This window comes from Chelonia mydas, chromosome 4 (assembly GCF_015237465.2).
Source record: "Chelonia mydas isolate rCheMyd1 chromosome 4, rCheMyd1.pri.v2, whole genome shotgun sequence".
Taxonomy (NCBI): Eukaryota; Metazoa; Chordata; order Testudines; family Cheloniidae; genus Chelonia; species Chelonia mydas.
Genome location: NC_057852.1, coordinates 120,776,038 through 120,794,743, shown reverse-complemented (window position 1 = coordinate 120,794,743; position 18,706 = coordinate 120,776,038). Strand labels below are relative to the sequence as shown.

General features: G+C 40.4%; 1 protein-coding gene across 1 annotated transcript in view; it reads left to right on the top strand.

Moving 5' to 3' along the window:
* Positions 1 to 18,706, top strand: part of DOK7 (docking protein 7) — a 107,803-nt gene that overhangs the window by 39,753 nt on the left and 49,344 nt on the right. The window contains exons 6-7 of the mRNA XM_037898155.2: positions 7,325 to 7,432; positions 8,729 to 9,603. Of these exons, the coding sequence (XP_037754083.2) occupies positions 7,325 to 7,432; positions 8,729 to 9,603 (983 nt within the window). The remainder of the gene's footprint in view (positions 1 to 7,324; positions 7,433 to 8,728; positions 9,604 to 18,706) is intronic.

Below are 18,706 nucleotides of genomic sequence, written 5' to 3'. Positions count from 1 at the left end.
TCTCTAATGACAGACAGGAGCTTATGAGAACTGGGAGAAGTATTTTACCCATGTCATAGCATTGCAGAATTGATTTGGGTGCGTTTACAGCTTATTTGGCTGTTTTGTCTTCTACTGAAGCATCAGAATTGGCTACTCCTTATGCAGGCAGCCAGAACTGAGGATTGCAAAGCATATGTATCTGTGAACGATGGGGTACTTTTTTCATTAAGCTAATACAAATCAAAGAATTATAATATAAAAACCACCAGTGAAATGATCAAAACTGACAAGAGACAGTGTGATGCGTTGTCTGTTGTTCTTGCTGTTAAACTCCCCCACCGACCCACACAGAGCACTAGGGAATGTGTCAGCTCCTCCTGTATGCTCTGCAGCAGTGGTTCACTAATAAACATTATTCTTAGAGCTGGCCATATTCCTGCTGATAAAGATGTTGGGCAGACAGAGGGAAACAAAAGTACATAGATCTCTTGAGGCACTTGAAACGTGTCAGAATGGGGGACGGTGACAGAAACGCTCTCAATTTTTTCTTTTTTTTCCCCTGAAGATTGAATGTGGTTATAGAAAATCGTCGCTTTGTTGACTAATCGATTCAGACACTGCCATTGCAGCTCATCCTGCTGCCAAACTCCCCCTTTAATTAAAAGGGCCAGACCCTCACATGGTGTAAATGGTGTAGTCCCATTGAAGCCAATAGGGCTACACTGGATTGCGCTAGTTAGGGATCCATAAAGGGGGGGGGGTGTCAACTTTTTTCTGCAGGGCACTTTTTTGATATTTTTAGTGGCCTGCTACCTCCCAAAACTTGGGCGTAATTGTACTTTGGTATAAAAAATCCTCTGTGGATATAGATATGTATGTATACTTCCCTCTGTTCTCTAACTATCTGTTGTTTCAGGATTTATACTATATCAATCACTCTGGATGCCTAAGCATCTGTGGGCCGTTTTTCTGTCTTTTCCCTGATTTTCCTAGCTTTCCACTGTCATCATTCCTGTACAGAAATCAAATTGTGATCTAGCATTCTTATATCTTCACCTCCCACATCAACACTTCAGCTAATATATCCATCTAATGTTCCAAAAAATGCATCTATAGATTTTTCTACGGCTTCATCGTCAGCCGCAGCCAATATATGGTTTTAAAATTTATTCTCCCACCTATGAATTTTGAATGCTTCACAGATACATGTAATATTGTCATAGTAGATTGGAAAACGTACATGGCTGTAATCAGTAGTGAATGGCAGAACAATATACGGACGACTGTATGTGGACATATGGAAAGCAAATTAAAAAAAGGTGACCTGACTAGCTTGTATTATTGTGAGAGGCATATCTTTGCATGCAATTGCATTTCAGACTTGTGTTTATCAGGTGCCATTCAAAAGTTTAAGACGTGTGTTAAAATGACACAACCTATCCTAACTTCTGTATAGTGCTGGAGATTCATGTGCAGACTAGTTTTCCTTATCAAGTATTCTATTACACAGAATGTACTGTATTACTTGAAAAGGTCAGGTTGCCAGCAGCTGCATACTGTATCTGGCAAGAGTATCAAAATCCACCCAGTCTGTTGAAAGGAATATGTTAAATAGATAAATCAGCCCTGCACTTTAGCTAACTAGATCTAAACTTCCTTGTAGTGGATTATACTCAGAAATACGCAAGTTATTAATATTATTTACATTTACATTAATTAATGCAAAGTCATGTTAATACATTCTTTCTTGGGGCTTTATTTATGAAATCTTCTGAATGACGTAATTTGGTTGGTTTAGAAGTTTAAGTATGAACTAGAATTTCTCTCCACAATTTGCTGATGGATTTTGAATTTTTGCCTTTGACCACCCCTCTCTGACTACTTGGAACTTAGAGACATGCCTCCTTGACAGCTTCAAGAAGGAAAAGGGTCCGTAATGTTTGCTTAATGTAACAAAGGCGTTTTTGCGAAGAGAGAGAGAATTTAGTGCAGTGAAAGGAGTCAGATTGAATTTTCCGCTATCCACAGAATAGGTATAGACTGGGGAAGCAGCAAGTCAGCTTCCCCAAGCTTCCTTCCAGTATGTCTATGGATAGGAGGAAATGATGATGTACACCTCTCGTAGCCTTTTATGTGCAAAGTTCACAGAGCATCTTTGCTAAGTGGTGCTCTGTCATTATTAAATATTAACACTAAGAAACTGTAGGGGCACAGGGGAAAGTATAAATTGGAAAACTAGCATATTCTCTTGTTTTTATTCACAATAGTGATAATTTGTCTAATTAAAAAAACATCCAATTTCCAAAGGTGGTAGCCTTAATTGCATGCATAACTGGGCACATAGCTACGCAGACGTGGCCATTATATGTTTAGGTGCATACTTGTTTGCTCAAATGCAGGATTTGCACGGGTAGTTTAGGTATTCAGTTTTGAAAAGTATAGTTCAGTTGTGTAGAAAATGTAATGAACTTTTGGTACAAAAGTATTTTCCTGATCCATGCTTTCTTTTCTAATATGCATACTTTAAGAAATCTGGTGTATATGAAAGTTGTTCTACATTTGAGTAACCACCGTGATGCTTTGGAATGGATCATTCAAACAAATACACACATCTCTGTAATAATTAACCCATTATACATCAATCCAAAATAAAATTTAGAAGGAAAAGATGTGATAGTTCACATTTATTATTAATTATTATTACATACAGTATTGTTGATGGAGCAACATGTGAGCATTAAAGACACAACCCCAACCATGAAGATGTTACAGTCAAAGATCTTGATCCTGCAGCATTTTAAATTGCAGCAGCATCCCCAGGCTGCCCTATAACTGGAATGTCTGCAGTGTTACGGCCCCATTTCAGCATGCCCTTGGTACACTTACTGTATCAGGGATCGTGAGTGATGATGTGCATGGGCTTATGGTTGTTAGCTTTATGGCTGTTGTCCACGGTGCCTGTGCTGAGGGAATCCTCCTTCAATCAGACATGGAGCTTCTTAGGTCCCATTTACACTCTCTGTCCCTTTTTACATGGTGTAAAGGGGCTGAACCAGGTGTAAGATCACCCTACACTTGTAACAGCAAGGATCTGACTGACACATGCAAAGGAAGGAAATGCAGAGATGAAGGCTGCTGCTCCATCCTTGACTGATTTTTGTAAAACAATGTAACATAACACAGTAATACATTTCTGTGGCACCTATAATGCAAGGACATCTCAAAAAGTTACGGATACATCTTTTATGGATCAAAATAAATGACTAATTTTAAAATAATTGATTTTATTAAGGCTTTTGACACAGTGCCCCATGACCTTCTCCTAAGCAAACTAGGGAAATGTGGTCTAAATAAAATTACTATAAAGGGTGTGCACATCTGCTTGAAAGGCCACAGTCAAAGAGTAGTTATCAATGGTTCCCATAGCTGGTAGGGTCCAACAGGAGTCAGTCCTGGGTCCAGTACTCCTCAATATTTTCATTAATGACTTGGATAATGGGGTGGAGAGTATGCTTATAACATTTGCTGATGACACCAAGCTGTGAGGCATTGCAAACACTTTGGAGGAGAGGGTTAGAAGTCAAAACAACCTTGATAAATTGGAGAATTAGTCTGAAATCAACAAAATAAAAAATTCAGTAGAGACAAGTGCAAAGTACTGAAGTTAGGAAGGAAAAATCAAATGCATAACGGGGAGTAACTGTCTCGGTAGTAATATAGCTGAAAAGGATCTGGGGGTTATAGTGGATCACAAATTGAATCCTGGAATAGGCTTCCAAGGGAGTTTGTGGAATCCCCATCTTTGGAGGTTTTTAAGACCAGGTTGGGCAAACACCTCTCAAGGATGGTCTAGGTTTACTTGGTCCCACCTCAGTGCAGGGAGCTGGACCAGATGACCTCTTGAGGTCCCTGGCAATCCTACATTTCTGTGATTCTACATAGTGCTCATTCCATGCTCTTGGAGCTTTTAAATACATGAATAAAATGTCACAGTATGAAAGTATTCAAAATATCCCACAATGGACTGCTCAGCTGGTTCTAATGAATACCCACCAACGCTCATGATAAAAATAAAATCCCTCCATCATAGGTATCTCAGGCAATTCAACCTTCACATAACCCCCTGCTAATTGACCAGGAAAGTAGGGCCAGGGGAAGATTTCAGCAGCTGATGCGCAGCTTTCGTTACACAAGGAGATCCATTTCTGTTTGGAAATGATGAAGTATTTTTCTTAATTTGAATGTTTGCATGAATCTAAGTGCTTAGATACTATGGGCTCAGGTGTATGGAAAACCTGGTGCGGGGGGGGGGGAAAGAGTGCTAGTGTTCGTGAAATGATTCTCTGGCTAGAGCTCTAATAAGATGTTGCGTGGGAAGATGCTGTAAAAACTTCCTCAGACAGCTATGTCCAGACCGGTCATCCTATCGCTGTCCTGGGATTCTCTGGAGCAGAGACTGCCTGTCATGGCAAGTTATTACACATTGTTTAGTGGTTTTGTATTGTGCACAAATGGGGTGTAGGATGACACCACCAACCCATTTTGACTTGTGACCTAAACCAGTATTTTTAAAAAAACAAACAAACAATTCTCTGGAGATCAGAAGCTTTAATACACTTTAACCCACGTTTCCTCCTAGCCCATCTTAATCAGTTCTTTCATATAGATTCAGTCTGGTTTTGTTCACTCACTCACTATACCAGTCTTGCACTTGAAGTGCTTTGTAAAACTTATCTCTGCTGAACTACATCCCCTTTTGGATGTGAGAGCACTTGAATAGAGACAGCAGAAGAAACCACAGCATGAAGAGCATGCCAAAATGGAGGGGCGTTACAGCTAACAGCTCTGCACCCTCAGGTCGTGGACAGATACAAGCAGCAATTTGCAACCTGGTATACAAAGAGCCAACTCCTTGTTTAGATATGTCTGAGTTGAGCCATGCGGACTGATGGAGAAATCTTGCAATTTACACTAGAAAGGTTCCCACTGTACGCAACTGGAGTTTTGCTTAAGTAAGGATGTGCAGGATTTGGTCCTAATCTATGCCTAAAATGGGTTGGGTTGCAGGGGGATGAGGGTGGGGTCACAGACCCAGCCTTCAAAAAAAAAAAAAAGGCTTTGGTGATGTCTCTGAGACATGTCACTAGCAAAGAGGGTTATAAAGTCAGTGGGCCTCAGGATGGCCTGGAGTTGTGAAATGGGAGTGACGCTGACTTTGTTCCAGTCATGATCATTGACAGACCCAGCATTTCTTTGAGAACACTTTAAGCCCTGTCCCTTGCAGAGCAGCTTTAATGTTCAATATAAGTATCTATAACTAATACCTATATTAGTTATATATACTAATACCTATACCTACCTAGTATACCCAATTCATTCTGTCAGTGGTAACCAGGCTACTGATCTGCAGAAATGAAAAGCCCACCTAGATGGGGAGGAAAGCAAAGAGTGCGCTGTGACTGTAACCTCTTCTCCACTAAAGGGCTTAGGGCCAGCTGATGCAGCCCAGAAAGTCAGTGGTGAGGGTCAGGGCAAGGGATCTGTGAGATATTTTGATTGAGCTCATTCAAGTACTTAAAAGGTTGTTACAAGGAGGGGAATAAAAATTGTTCTCCTTAACCTCTGAGGATAGGACAAGAAGCAGTGGACTTCAATTGCAACAGGGGTGGTTAAGGTTAGACATTAGGAAAAACTTCCTGTCATGGTGGTTAAACACTGGAATAAATTGCCCAGGGAGGTTGTGGAATCTCCATCACTGGAGATTTTTAAGAGCAGGTTAAACAAACACTTGTCAGGGATGGTCTAGAAGATAATACTTGATAGTGCCATGAGTGCAGGGGACTGGACTAGACGATCTCTCCAGGTCCCTTCCAGTCCTACGTCTCTATGATCTCCTGGATATCCTTGGCTGGTCCTATACAAACCTGGCTGAATTGCTAAGCCTACTGTCTCCAAAGGTGGCCAGCAATAGCTGTCACATGGTTGTGAATGTCTCCATTGATGCATCTGCATTGTAGGAATGAACCAAGCCCAAGTCTTTGAGAATGGAGAAACACAATGTAAAAACATGGAAATCTTGGTTTCCACAGTTAGAAATTGTTCATAATCTCAACCAGCCCATGAACAGCAATGTATTTCTCTGTTTATCCTTCCTCTCTTGTTAAATCATTCCGTATATATTTGTTACAGATGCTGTGACTATCAGTGTGAGCAGGAATGTGGTAACTGCAGCTGTGCCAAAGCTAATCTGTATTGTATCTCACATTTGCTTCTTTTCCTGTGTAATTATGAGACCAACTGAAACTTCTATGAGAATGAGTTAGCAGCCCATATACACTGCAGCTGTTAAACATGCCGTACATTTTTAAGATGTTTACAGTAATCTTGTCAAATTATTCTGAAGAATATAATAATGATTGCTACCAACATCTGGTTTTATCATGCGTGGCTGGAAAATGAAGCGATACAGAGAAGAATGGCATGTTTTCCGAGGAAGGTGTACACTCAAGTTTGTGAAGTGTTCAATACCTTCTCCCCCACCACAGGAGGTGGTGGGATCCTCTTTCATTGTGACATTTCATTGAGCTAGACTGGCTAAACCAGTAGAAAATATACTATAAGCATATAAGCAATAGTCCTTTATAGGCAAGGTCTAATTGACCTTTTCTCCGTCTAATTTTTACAAGGTTTTAAAAAAACACATATGCTGGGTATCCTTTTAAATAGCTGGCCCAGATGACCTCTTGAAGTCCCTTCCAGCCTCGTATTTCTATTATTCTAACTTGTATGGTAGCAAAAATATTACTGTCTTGGAATTAGTTTATAAATCCACACCAGAAACTCTCAGAGTGAAAACCCAGCCCCCACTGAAGTTAATGGCAAAACTCCCATTGACTTCAGTGAGGCCAGGATTTCACCCTTAATTTTAAAGGTCACATACTCTCTTCTTAATCCCCCAGATCTAGGTTCTCATCTGGGCACTCAACTGCCCTTGATTCCAGTGCAGTACCTTTCAGGATCAGTCCCCTAGTTACTACTTTTGCTGACTTTAGGTTAGATCCTGAAAGGTACTGGGCACACAGAACTCCTGCTGATTGCTCAGTGCCTCTCCAGGTCAGGCTTAAAGGTCGCTTGTCCCATATCCTATCACCTTTTGGAGAGGGGAAGTAACAAGATAAAAAGTTTGTCAGTGAGGTTTTACTTAGGAAGGTAGCCTATGCAAACACATGACAAGGTTTGCTAAAGCCCTACAGTAGAAGATGCAGTATAACATTTTGTTGTTTTTCTCTCAGTAGTTTCACAGCCTTTTTCAAAAACTTACCCATTTGTTCCTTTCTTAAAGATCCAAGCACAAATCCAGCCTACATGGAGGAGAGAGTGGCCCACGAAGCTTTGCAATTAGAAAAGCGTCTGAGCCTACTATCCCATTCAAGTCGCCAGGGCAGTGGAGGTAAGAAATGCCTATGATCAAGCTATGATACAAGTCTGGATTTTATTTCAATGGTCTTTTTCTTGAGGCTTTTGACATAAGGAAACCATAGCTTTTTAAAATATTGAGCCTTCCAAATGTATTGGACAAGGTCGCTCTCTTAGCTCCCTTTGCTTTAAGGGCATGATCAAAAGTCCACTGAAGTCCGTGGGACTATTTCTGTTGTCTTCAGTGGGTTTTGGATCAGGCTCCAGAGCCCCAAGTCAGGAAGGTACGTAAGCATGTGCATAACTTTAAGCGTGTGAGTAGTCACATTGAAGTGAGCAGTCTCGTTGAAGTCAGATACGTGATTAAGTACCTTGCTGAATTAAGGCCTATGGCATGAAGTGACTTGCATAAGTCACACAGCAAATCTCTGGCAGGGTGAGGAACAGAACCCTGGTTTCCTGTCCTTTGACATTAAACCCTTCCTTTTTCTGTGTCTTTGGGAGCGTGTATGCATGTCAATCTTAAAGACATTTACATGTGGAGGCATAATTTGGTGCTTAGTGTTTCTAAATATACATTTACTTCCAAATATTTTTAAAAGCCAATAACCATTATAACTTTCTTTGTCCTCAGTAAAAATCTTCTTTGTAAATAGATTCACACGTTCCAGGGTGTATTTCTTGTGCTATGCTCTGGATTTATTGTTCTGATTTTTACTTATTGTATACCTTCTGGTAATAAAACTAGATCTTCCCATCTGGAGCCAAAGAACATGAAAAACAACAGTCAAGAGTCAATGAACGTAGTGGGGAAAAAAAGGTTAGATTTAGGGGGCTATATTTTGATTTCCTTTGCATCCGTGCAAATCCAAAGTGACACCACAGAGTCCAATGAGGTTACCATTGTAACTGAGAATAGAATAAAGAAAAGAAGTACTTGTGGCACCTTAGAGACTAACCAATTTATTTGAGCACAAGCTTTCGTGAGCTACAGCTCACTTCATCGGATGCATACTGTGGAAAGTGTAGAAGATCTTTTTATATACACACAAAGCATGAAAAAATACCTCCTCCCACCCCACTCTCCTGCTGGTAATAGCTTATCTAAAGTGACCACTCTCCTTACAATGTGTATGATAATCAAGGTGGGCCATTTCCAGCACAAATCCAGGGTTTACCACGAACGTCTGATGCACTCTGTTAATATGGCAGAACCAGCCCTCCCCTGAGACAGATAGAATTCCATGGTCCTCTCTGCTTATTTGTCCTTTCCTTGCTTTTAGTTTAATTATATTTTGAACATGGGTTGATCTAGTTTCTTTTATTCCAGGAGATGATAGAAGCCTGTCAAGTTCGTCTTCAGATACCAGCCACTCGGACACTAGTGTTGGGAGTAGGTTAACAATTTGGCCTGAACAGTCTTCGGCCAGCACTTCTCAAGAGAGTCATGGACTGGTACCTGCAAAGGGCATTCATTTTGGGGAAGAAAAAACGCTTGCAGAAGGGGCACGTGGCACCACCAAACCACCTCCTAAGCCTCTTCGGTCTAGACAGCTACAGGAAATAGGTCGTCAGAGTTCTTCTGACAGTGGGATAGCTACTGGTAGTCACTCTTCTTACTCTGGAAGTTTCTCTTCCTATGCTGGGAGTCTGGATATTTGCCCTGGTGATGAGTTTGGATCATTGCTTAGCCTGCCATTGAACCTTCCTTCAGATCAGAATTTATGTACTTGCCTGCACAGTGAACCCCAGAGGAGCTTGGGCTCAGAATATCAGGTTCCTAGCCCTGTCAGACATATTTATGACACACCCAGGAGTTTATTACAGGCAGCTGCTATAGACGTACAACACAAGAGTGCGGATTCCACCCAACCAAAGGACCAGGACCCAGCACCTCAAGGCATTAGTGACCCTAAGGTGCTGGTACCACACTCGGAAACACGGATGGCACCTGAGCAGAGCCAAGACAGGGGGAGACATGCGTCCTTACTCCCAGAAAGCACCAAAGACTCAAGTGATGAGACATATGTGGATTTTGTTTCGAGGTGGTCAGATGTAAAACCACAAGGACAGGTGTTAGACTCCAAAAGTAGTGAGCTGGCACCACCTAGTGGAGTCCCAGCTGACCCCTGTGAAATATATAGCCCCCACCCTGGGATGACAAGAGCTCTCTTTTCAGCTTGTCCGATCTGTGGTGGACTAAAGGTAAATACCTAATACTGAGCAGATGCTAACAAAGACTTAAGTACCGTATTTAACACCATTAATTTAAATGACGTAAGGATGTAAGAATAGTTGTGAATTGCAGCCTATTTCTTTTTGGGATAATGACATTTGTGCTGTTTTATGGGTATGTTGAAAGATTCAGTAGATGGCAACCTCTCCCCTCCTTAAAAACCATGTCTGGAACAGGAAAACATTGAAACATATAGACCATCAAGCATTGTCTTTCAGTGGACCAGATTCTTTCCTTGGATACACATGAGTGACTCCCATTGACTTCAGTAGAAATGTCACAGGCACATCGGAGGGTTGAGTTTGTCCCGTTATAATTAATTTAGTACAAATGAGGATGTCTTGCTGTTGGTATTCCTTGAGTAGAGTGAAGGGAGGCTGAAAAGGATGGATGATATGCTAGGATAGCCATTTTTTAAAAATGCATATTTATTTTGACAGATAGTTGGTTTGTGCTCATGACCGCAGTATGTGAGCACCTTGTGTGCATGGGGAAGCCAGAATGGTGGAGCTTCTGACTGGTGAAGGAGAACATAAGAGCTACTATATTGGAACAGACTAGTGGTCCATCTGTATCATGACACTAAGAGTGGCCTGTGTCAGATGCTTCAGAGAAGGTGCAAGAAACCCAGCAGTAGCTGGTTATGGGAGAGCCAGCTCTCAGGAAAAGTTCTTCCTAACCATCAATAGTTAGAGGCTGACTTAAGAACTGAAGCATGAGGGTTTGCATACTTTCCTACACTTTTGTTTATTTTAAAATATTTACTATTATGATTCTGGATATTCTTGTTATCCATATAAATGTCTAATCCCTTTTTGAATCCTATTAAATTCTTGGCCTCAGTGATATCTTGGTAATGAGTTCCACACGCTATTAATGCATTATGTGAAGAAAATATTTCCTTTTACCGGTTTTTTAGAAGATTTTTTTGTGGTGTTTTTATTGTGGTTGCTAAACTGGAACAAGATAAAGCTGTGTTCATGTTGGTGAGGCACAGAAAACCTGGGAAAGAGAGAGAGAGAGAATGTAAAAAATTAGGAACTGAAGTATAAACTGAGAAATCAGGCAAAATTATCTCACTTAGAGAAACACTTGTTAAATAAGGTAATTTAAGTGTATAATTTTAAATGAGTATGTGGGAGAGAACAGGTTTTCAAATTCAGAAGAAGTTAATAAGCTTGTTGGGCTGTTGGCCTTTTCTTGTCCTGCAGCGCTCTATGTGCTTGTAGTGCAGTCTATTTTAAAGTCTCTGGGTACTAGAGGATGGTTTTGGCACTGTACGTCTTCAAAACTGTAAAGGACTGAAGTCACTACTTCCCCCTTTTCCAGTCCGCTCCCTGACTGGACAATTGATTCTAAATGCATTAGACCAGACACCATGTAGGAGGAAAACTGTGGGGCCACTGTACTTACAGCCATTCTAACAGTAGGGAAATGTTGGAAAAGGTCTTATGCAGAATGGACAGTAATCTAGAAAATAAATAGTGACATGAGAAATGCTGCCCTCCCTTGAACTTGTTTTAGTACAGGATAAATACTTTTGCTTCTCTTCCCTGCCCATCTTAAAGAACTCTGAAAATATGTTTTATTGAATTATACAAATAACAATTGTGTTTTTGTTAAAAGTAATCAAAACCATTATAGCAAGATCAGTTATTTTAGAAACGACTACTGGACCCTGTCCGTGCCTTCTTTACACGTAAAATGGTGCAGGCACAAACCCATATTCTGTAATTAAATAATTCCTATTCTACATGCTGTGAATAGGATACATTTGGGATACCACTAGGAGCAAGCTGAATTGAATCATGGATTACTTGACATCAGTTCTCCACATCTATTTGAAGATGTTCAGAAAGCCTTTATTGGGCCAATGTTTTGCATGCTTTTGCAATTTCAGATAAACTGTTAATTAAATTGTGTTGATGTTTTTAAATTCCTGATATTTAGTCTAAGTAAATGAGATGGAGAGTATAGTCCATAACGGTAATGAAGTACAGCAGCAGTTTTTCATGTTCATCCTTGTTAGTGAACTTTTGCAAATCTTGTAGTCCTTACTCAGGCAAAAGTTTATTTCAATGGTAATTTGACCAAGAAAGAAGGGAGTAAAAATGTCAAGACTGGAGCAAGTACAGGTGTGCGGTGTCCTCTGGCAACAGAACCAGTAAGGGAGGCAGGATTTGGGGTTATGGTGCAGGGGTGTAGACACCTGTATGTCAGAGAGCTGTGTATCAAGGGACTGAAATGGGTCTGGGATAGAAGATGGAGAATGCTGGATGTGGAGGGTAATATTTGCCTTTTCTAATCAGGAGTGACTCCAGTAGCTAGTTAAGGAGCAAAATCAAGAAGGCTCATCCACTCCACTAGTGACTGGAAGGATGATGACCAGAATGCAGGACATCAACATTTGGCTTGTAAACTGGGAATCTTCCAGGCTCAGACGGAAAATATGGCAGTAACGCTTTCCTGTTTCACTCAAGGTGAAGAATATAACCACTGAGCAAATCTATTGTACATTGAAATAAAACATAAAGGAACTAGAAATATATTAGCAGCTGAGGTTTAAGATTAGGAAGTAAATGTCCAAGCTCTTTTGTATTCTGTGGTACATTGCCCCAGTGTGCACAAGATTCCCTTCATTATAAACTGCATTGTGTGTGCCTCTGCCACTGTGTTTTCATATAGGTATTTTCAGTTATGCAGATAAATATTTTAGCTGAGATCCTTGTATAGTATATACATCGGGCATATTTTAGGCTCAGAATCTTGGATTGTTTTCATTAAGGTTTATAGATTTATTACTGGCCCATGTTCATTCCGTTTCCGACTACCTAGTCACTATTAGAACGGGGAATAGCACTTCACTGTACATTTTTTTTCCTGTAACTTCATTTGATGCCATAGTTTAGGAAATAACATCAAGATTTTTATAGGGTGTTGGTGTTGGGTTTTTTTAAACTCCTCCATTGTTTGTAAAATTTCATAGAAGCCTGGAAATAAAACTGTCTTTTCCAACTCATTTTGTCCTTTTCCATCTGGCAGATACGGTTTTCCCTGCCCCAACTGTCATCCTCTTGCATTTTGAATGGATATGAAATGAATATGGCTGTTTTTATTGACTTCCTTGTGGTGTACCAACATCAGTGAAGGTAGCAAGAAATGTGCCTAACTGTGGAAATGGTGGCCCCGATCTTATATTCCTGGCTTACCCCAAACTCTCATTGATTTCAGTGGGAGTTTTTTTGTGCATGAAGAGTATAGGATTAGACTAAGGTTTTGCTAATTAACTTGTTGTGACCCAGTCAGCATAAAAATAAAAAGCATTGTTTTTCTATGGGTCTGTTATGAAACACCAGCATATATTCAGCCAGTTTGATTGCTTGATCATCTGGAATACCACTACCTCTGTGGAGATGAGGGTCCCAATTCACTTACAATGGTACAAATCAGGAATGACTCTACTGAATTCATCCATCTATGGTACTTGTATAGCTCCCATTACCATAGTATCTGAATGCCTCACAACCTTCTCCACAACACCCCTGTGAGGCAGGGAAATGGGTGTTATTCCATTTTACAGATGGGGAGCCGGGGCACAGAGGGCTAGATTCACAAATGGCACGTTGATAGTGCAACACCTAACTCCCAGGCTTTGGGGTATTCTGGGGTGGGGCACTCTCAGTCTCTCCTGTTGGAAATTTGTAAATAGTTAAATATTCATTGGGCCAGAGAGCAAAAGGGAGAGTCTGACTCTCTAGCATGGTGGTTGGAGCACTCACCTGGGATATAGGAGACGCAGTTTCAAGTTCCTGGTTCAAATCAGGCAGAGCAGCGATTTGAAAACACATCTCCTACATCCCAGGTGAGTGCCCCTATCTGGTGGGCTATTGGTGATAACAATGGGTGGGTATCTCTGATTTTTTGTGAGAAAGAGCTAGCTTGTCTGAGGCCCTTAACTCCAGGGGTGGGTTCACAGGCTGTGACTGAGCAGTCAGGCACCTCCCTCAGGCCTGGACTTAAGTGTCTACCCACTCCTCTCCTTGGCATTTCCTACTGGCTAGCTTAGGTAGCTACCTTGCTCAGCTTGCTGGCTGTTGTGAATCCCATTCTGAGGCATCTAACTCTGTCCATGCACTGTAAAGTGAACCTGGGTGCCTGCCTGAGGATTTCACTGAGCATCAGGCACCTAAAAGTTTGACATTGCAATGCCCAAGTCCCTTTGTGGATCTAGTCCTAAATAACTTACCCAGTGTCACACAGGAAGCTTGTGATAGAGGAGAGGCTTGAACCCAGGCCTCCTGAATCCTATGTCATTGGGGATAAACGCTTATAAAATGGGTGTGAAAGAAGAACGTCTGTAGGATATAACCTTGTGTAATGGGATGGCCACAGACAATTTCATTGTTACATCTGTAAAGAGAAGTTTTTCAGTTTTTTGGTTTTAACACTGAAGTTTTCATTAATGGAAAAAAAAAAGATGCTAAAGAAATCATAGAGGTGCTTTATAATTAGGCTGGCAAAGCTAGATTTTTTAAAAATAATGTTGATGATTAATATTGATTATGTTTAAACATTTTTTATTTCTCCATTTTAATGTTTACAGTTGTGCAAAATTTTAAGCATTTTTTCAATATTTATCTATTTACATTTTCAGAGTTGTGGGAAATAATGGGGGGATCAGATAATTATTTAATGACAGTAGACTGAGATTCAGAAAGTTAAGTCTTTATAACCTTCAAAACACAAATTGTCAACATCACATGTCAAAATATATACACAGTAAATATCTTAAATCAAACTCAAATAAGTTCTTAAGCAACATTTTTCTTACTTTGCCTATCTGTAAATTTTGATTATTATCAATGGAAATATTTTTAATCATTTGTTTTTACTGTGAAATCGGTGTTTACTGATAAATCTAATCCTTCCACGTCTGTTTATAATGTACAGTATCAGTATACACATCCATTTTTCTACTAGTGTCATCACACTCCCATCTCACGTAAGACAGAACTGCTCATTTGTGCCTTGTAATGTCTTTGGTCTCTTCTGATTTCCAAATATAAAGGACAACATAGGACGACATGTCATTGGCAAATACACTTATCAATATTTAAACCCTGTTTGTTCAGAGGTTTGTGTAACTCAGCTCACATAACAAATATGATACTTTTAATTCTTATCAGCACATATACACATTTTTTTCTAAATGACAATAGGTAAGCTTTGTTCTAAACAGATTTTTTTGCCTTTCAGTCAGCTAGTACTAGAAAATCTCTACTAAAAAAAAAGTCTTACTGTCCCTTGCGTGTAAGTCAGTGTGTTCTGAGGCTTAAAAATTCTGAGAAGTTATTTCTATATGTAAATCACCTGCTGATTAATACTGCTCTGAATGCTTTGCATTTCTATACTTTTTCTTTTCATTTGAGGATTTTAAGTGCTTAAAAAAATTAACCCATTTTAAAGATATTGAAACAGACACAGAGAGGACCTGACTAGATCAGATCAGCGAGACAGCAGCAAAGCAGCTCTGTCTCCCATTTCCCGGGTCTAACCATCAGACAACACTTTTTATAACCCTTTTTTCCATCTTTGAACATCTCCATTGAACCTCAACAAAAATATTCTACTACTTTTACCTTTAAAACTCCAGGGCAGTTCTAAACTGCCCGGAAAGACTGTTCAATTTTTAAAGCTCCATACCTTCCTCTTCTCACTAACAGTTCTTCTTCCATGATCAGAGCTGTAGGCAGTTCCTGAGCATTCCCACTTATCTGCTCTCATTTTTCATTTACAAATAGGCGCTGATGCTGCACCACTGAAATCAATGACCGATTTGACATTGACTTCAATGGGAGTGAACAAGGCCCATAATAAATTGTGGGCTTTGTCTTACGTAGTTTCTTTTTCTGTTAGAAACACTTTAATGCATTGGGCCAAACTTGACTTGATACCATTTCTTTCACAGAGCTGCAGTGAAGAAGCCTTCAAGCCCAAATGCTTTAAAATACCTGATAACACAGACAAATCCAAAAGTTCCAAATAAGAAAAAACAACCCACTGATTATTGTGCAACATGTTGTAACCTAGTTATAAAAGGAGAGACTGTCACACTCATATACAAATAAATAACAGCCCAACAATAAATAATATTTAATTGCGCAAAGAAGAGGTATGTCTGGGGATCCATTACATTTGATTGACTCACTATGAGAATGGTCTTTGATGCCATTGGCATTTGGCATAAATCAGAACAGTTTTCAGGCTATTTCTGTCCATTTCTATTAATAGTATTCTCTTCAGTTACATCTCATTTGGTGCTCTTAGTTAGGGCTAGACTGTGATACTTTTACTCACAATGAGTAGTACTTTGCTTCCCATTGACTTAAATGTGGCTACTCATGGTGGAAGATGAGCAAGGGTATCCCAGCGTGGCATTTCACCTGCATCAGTTTATTTTCTACGGCTATGGCTACGCTACAGAGCGTGCAGCTGCACCACTCTAGTGCTCCTAGTGCAGAAGCTCTTAAGCTGATGGGAGAGAGCTCTTCCATCGACTTACCTATTCCAGGCCCTGCAAGCGGCGGTAGCTATGTCAGCAGGAGAAGCTCTCCCACCGACCTAGTGCTGTCCACACTTGCACTTAGGTCATTGTAACTCATGTTGCTCCAGGGCGTGGCTGATTCAGACCCTTGAGCGACATAACTTATACTGACATAAGTGGTACTGCATACGTAGCCTTAGACAACAAAGCTTCTACAGAGGCAGTGACAATAGCAATTATCCTTTGCATGAACTCAGGGCACCTTAAATAACTACCTCATAACATCCCCCTGAAACAGAGAAAGAATCTGAGGATCACTTCACTCACCCACTGAATTGCAGCCACTTCTGAAGCAGTTTGCATCAACTGAAAATGGCACACAGCAGCAGTATACCAGTCTAAGCCAGGAAGGGAAGAATACTTTCCCCAAATGAAGCTGTTAGGGAGATATTCTGTAAAATAGGTGGCCAGAATGCAATAATTGGAGCTGGAATTTGGACAAGACCCCAGGGTTAACATCCTTACTCTTATAAAAAGTGCCATGGGATCCTTAATGGCAAGTGATGATGACCTTTTTATATCTCATCCCACAGACAATAGCTCCAGTGATACAGGGTTCCCTAGCTCTATTGGTTTATTACTGATTCAAAGAGAAAGAGAGTCTTCTACTTGTATCATCAGCATCATTTCCTACAGGACCTTATTAGTGCTCCTTAGAGGTCTTCCCTGCGAATACTATAATGCATGGCTCCCAATTCCCCAACAAGCAAGATGAGGCCCAGCTTCCACATGAGTTGCTAGAAAATGTTTTGGTGAGGTTCCCTGTAGTCTTTGAGAGATGCGGAACACCATGTTTAATGGTTGACCAAAGGTTTCTCTAGAAAAGCACAGGGAGACTGAGACACTGGTTTGGAGCCCTACTAAAGGGTCCCATCTTGGATGGGAGACATTCAAAGAACACACAGATGCTGTAGGAAATTATGTTGGTGACATAAATGGATGGCACTTCCCTGAGTCAGTACCACAACCATGATACTGGAGGTGCTATTTTAACCCACACTGAGTGTGTGTGTGTGGGGTGGGGGGTAGGATTTTTGTTTCCCTCTAATGGCTGGTGTATATAAGAAGTTTTTTGTGTCTGCTGCTGCTTTCAGCGAGTGGGCTTACTCGTTCAATTTGAGAGTAGCGGCTCATGCATTAAGTGCTGAAGGTTCCTGATTTGATCACCATCATTGGCATAACTAGGGCCCGTTTATTGTATCTTTCAGATGAGATGTAAATTAGATAAACTGACCATCTGTCATGAAAGACCCCATCGCACTTTTCATCAGAGTGGAGATCTTAATCCAAACTGGTTATTATAAATAAGAACTATAGGAGCTCAGCACCTCTGAGGATCAGGCCCTAAAAAACTAGATTGCCCAAAGATCTACATTTGGAAAGGAACTGGCTGGCATAAGAGAACTGGTAAGTGAAATGGTATCAAACACCTCAAGAATGGTAACAACTGAGGATGATTTTAGTATATTAATTCCCTGTAGTGAAATAATTGCTTAGAGTGCTGGGTGGACAGCTCATCATTATTTATCCGCATGGCCTAAGCAGACACTTTTGCCAAAGCGTTTGTCTGTTGGTGAGCTGAATAGGCTATTGATAGTTTGGATATTGATCCATTTTACCCAGTCAGAATGAGTAAATGAGAAAAACCACTTGTACTTGTGAAAGAAAAAGAAGCTGAACGATATAGGATATATAAGAGCAAAAATTACAAGAGCTGACTACCCTCCTCTTTCTCATCTGGGAGCAAGCGCGTCTCTGGAGAGAGAGAGAATTAGCTGTCTTAGAGGAGACGGAGGAGGAATCTTGACAGAGAATCAGGAAAAATGGTTGTCTTCTGAATTGATGGTAAAGAATACAATCAGAACACTGGGACTATGGCTAAGACAGGAAAAAGGAAAAGAAAGCATTTTTTCTTCTGAATCAAACCCGCTCCTCACTAGAAGAATTATCAGTTGGAACACTATACAATGTAGTGGCGGAATCTGCCAAAAAGAACAACATCCTATACCTTCCTTCTTTTAAGATACAGAAAGAAGAATCACCACTCCAGCATCACACGGCAGAAGAAAGTATTCCTTTTACCCATTCAGTCAAAGAAAAGATAATAGAAGAGACTCCTCTTATGAGAAGGATATACTGTGGAATATGGGCTGTTCTAGGGATGACAAATTCTGGCAGAACCCAGGGGCATGCATTGTGCCCTGGTTATTAAAGCAGAAGGCTGGGATTAGGATTCCTTAGTTCCTTATCCAGATGTACCTTTGAGTTGCTCTATGGCCATAAACAAGTAATTTAAGAACGTCTCTTTTCCTTGGTTTGTCCATCTGAAAAATGGGTATAATGTTCACCTACCTCACAAGGCTCTTGTGAAGCTCATTTAAGCCATATTTGCAAAGATCTTGTGATTAAAAGAAGGTATGTAAGAATTATTATTTATTAGCCAGCAGTGCCAAAGTAACTGCATGAGT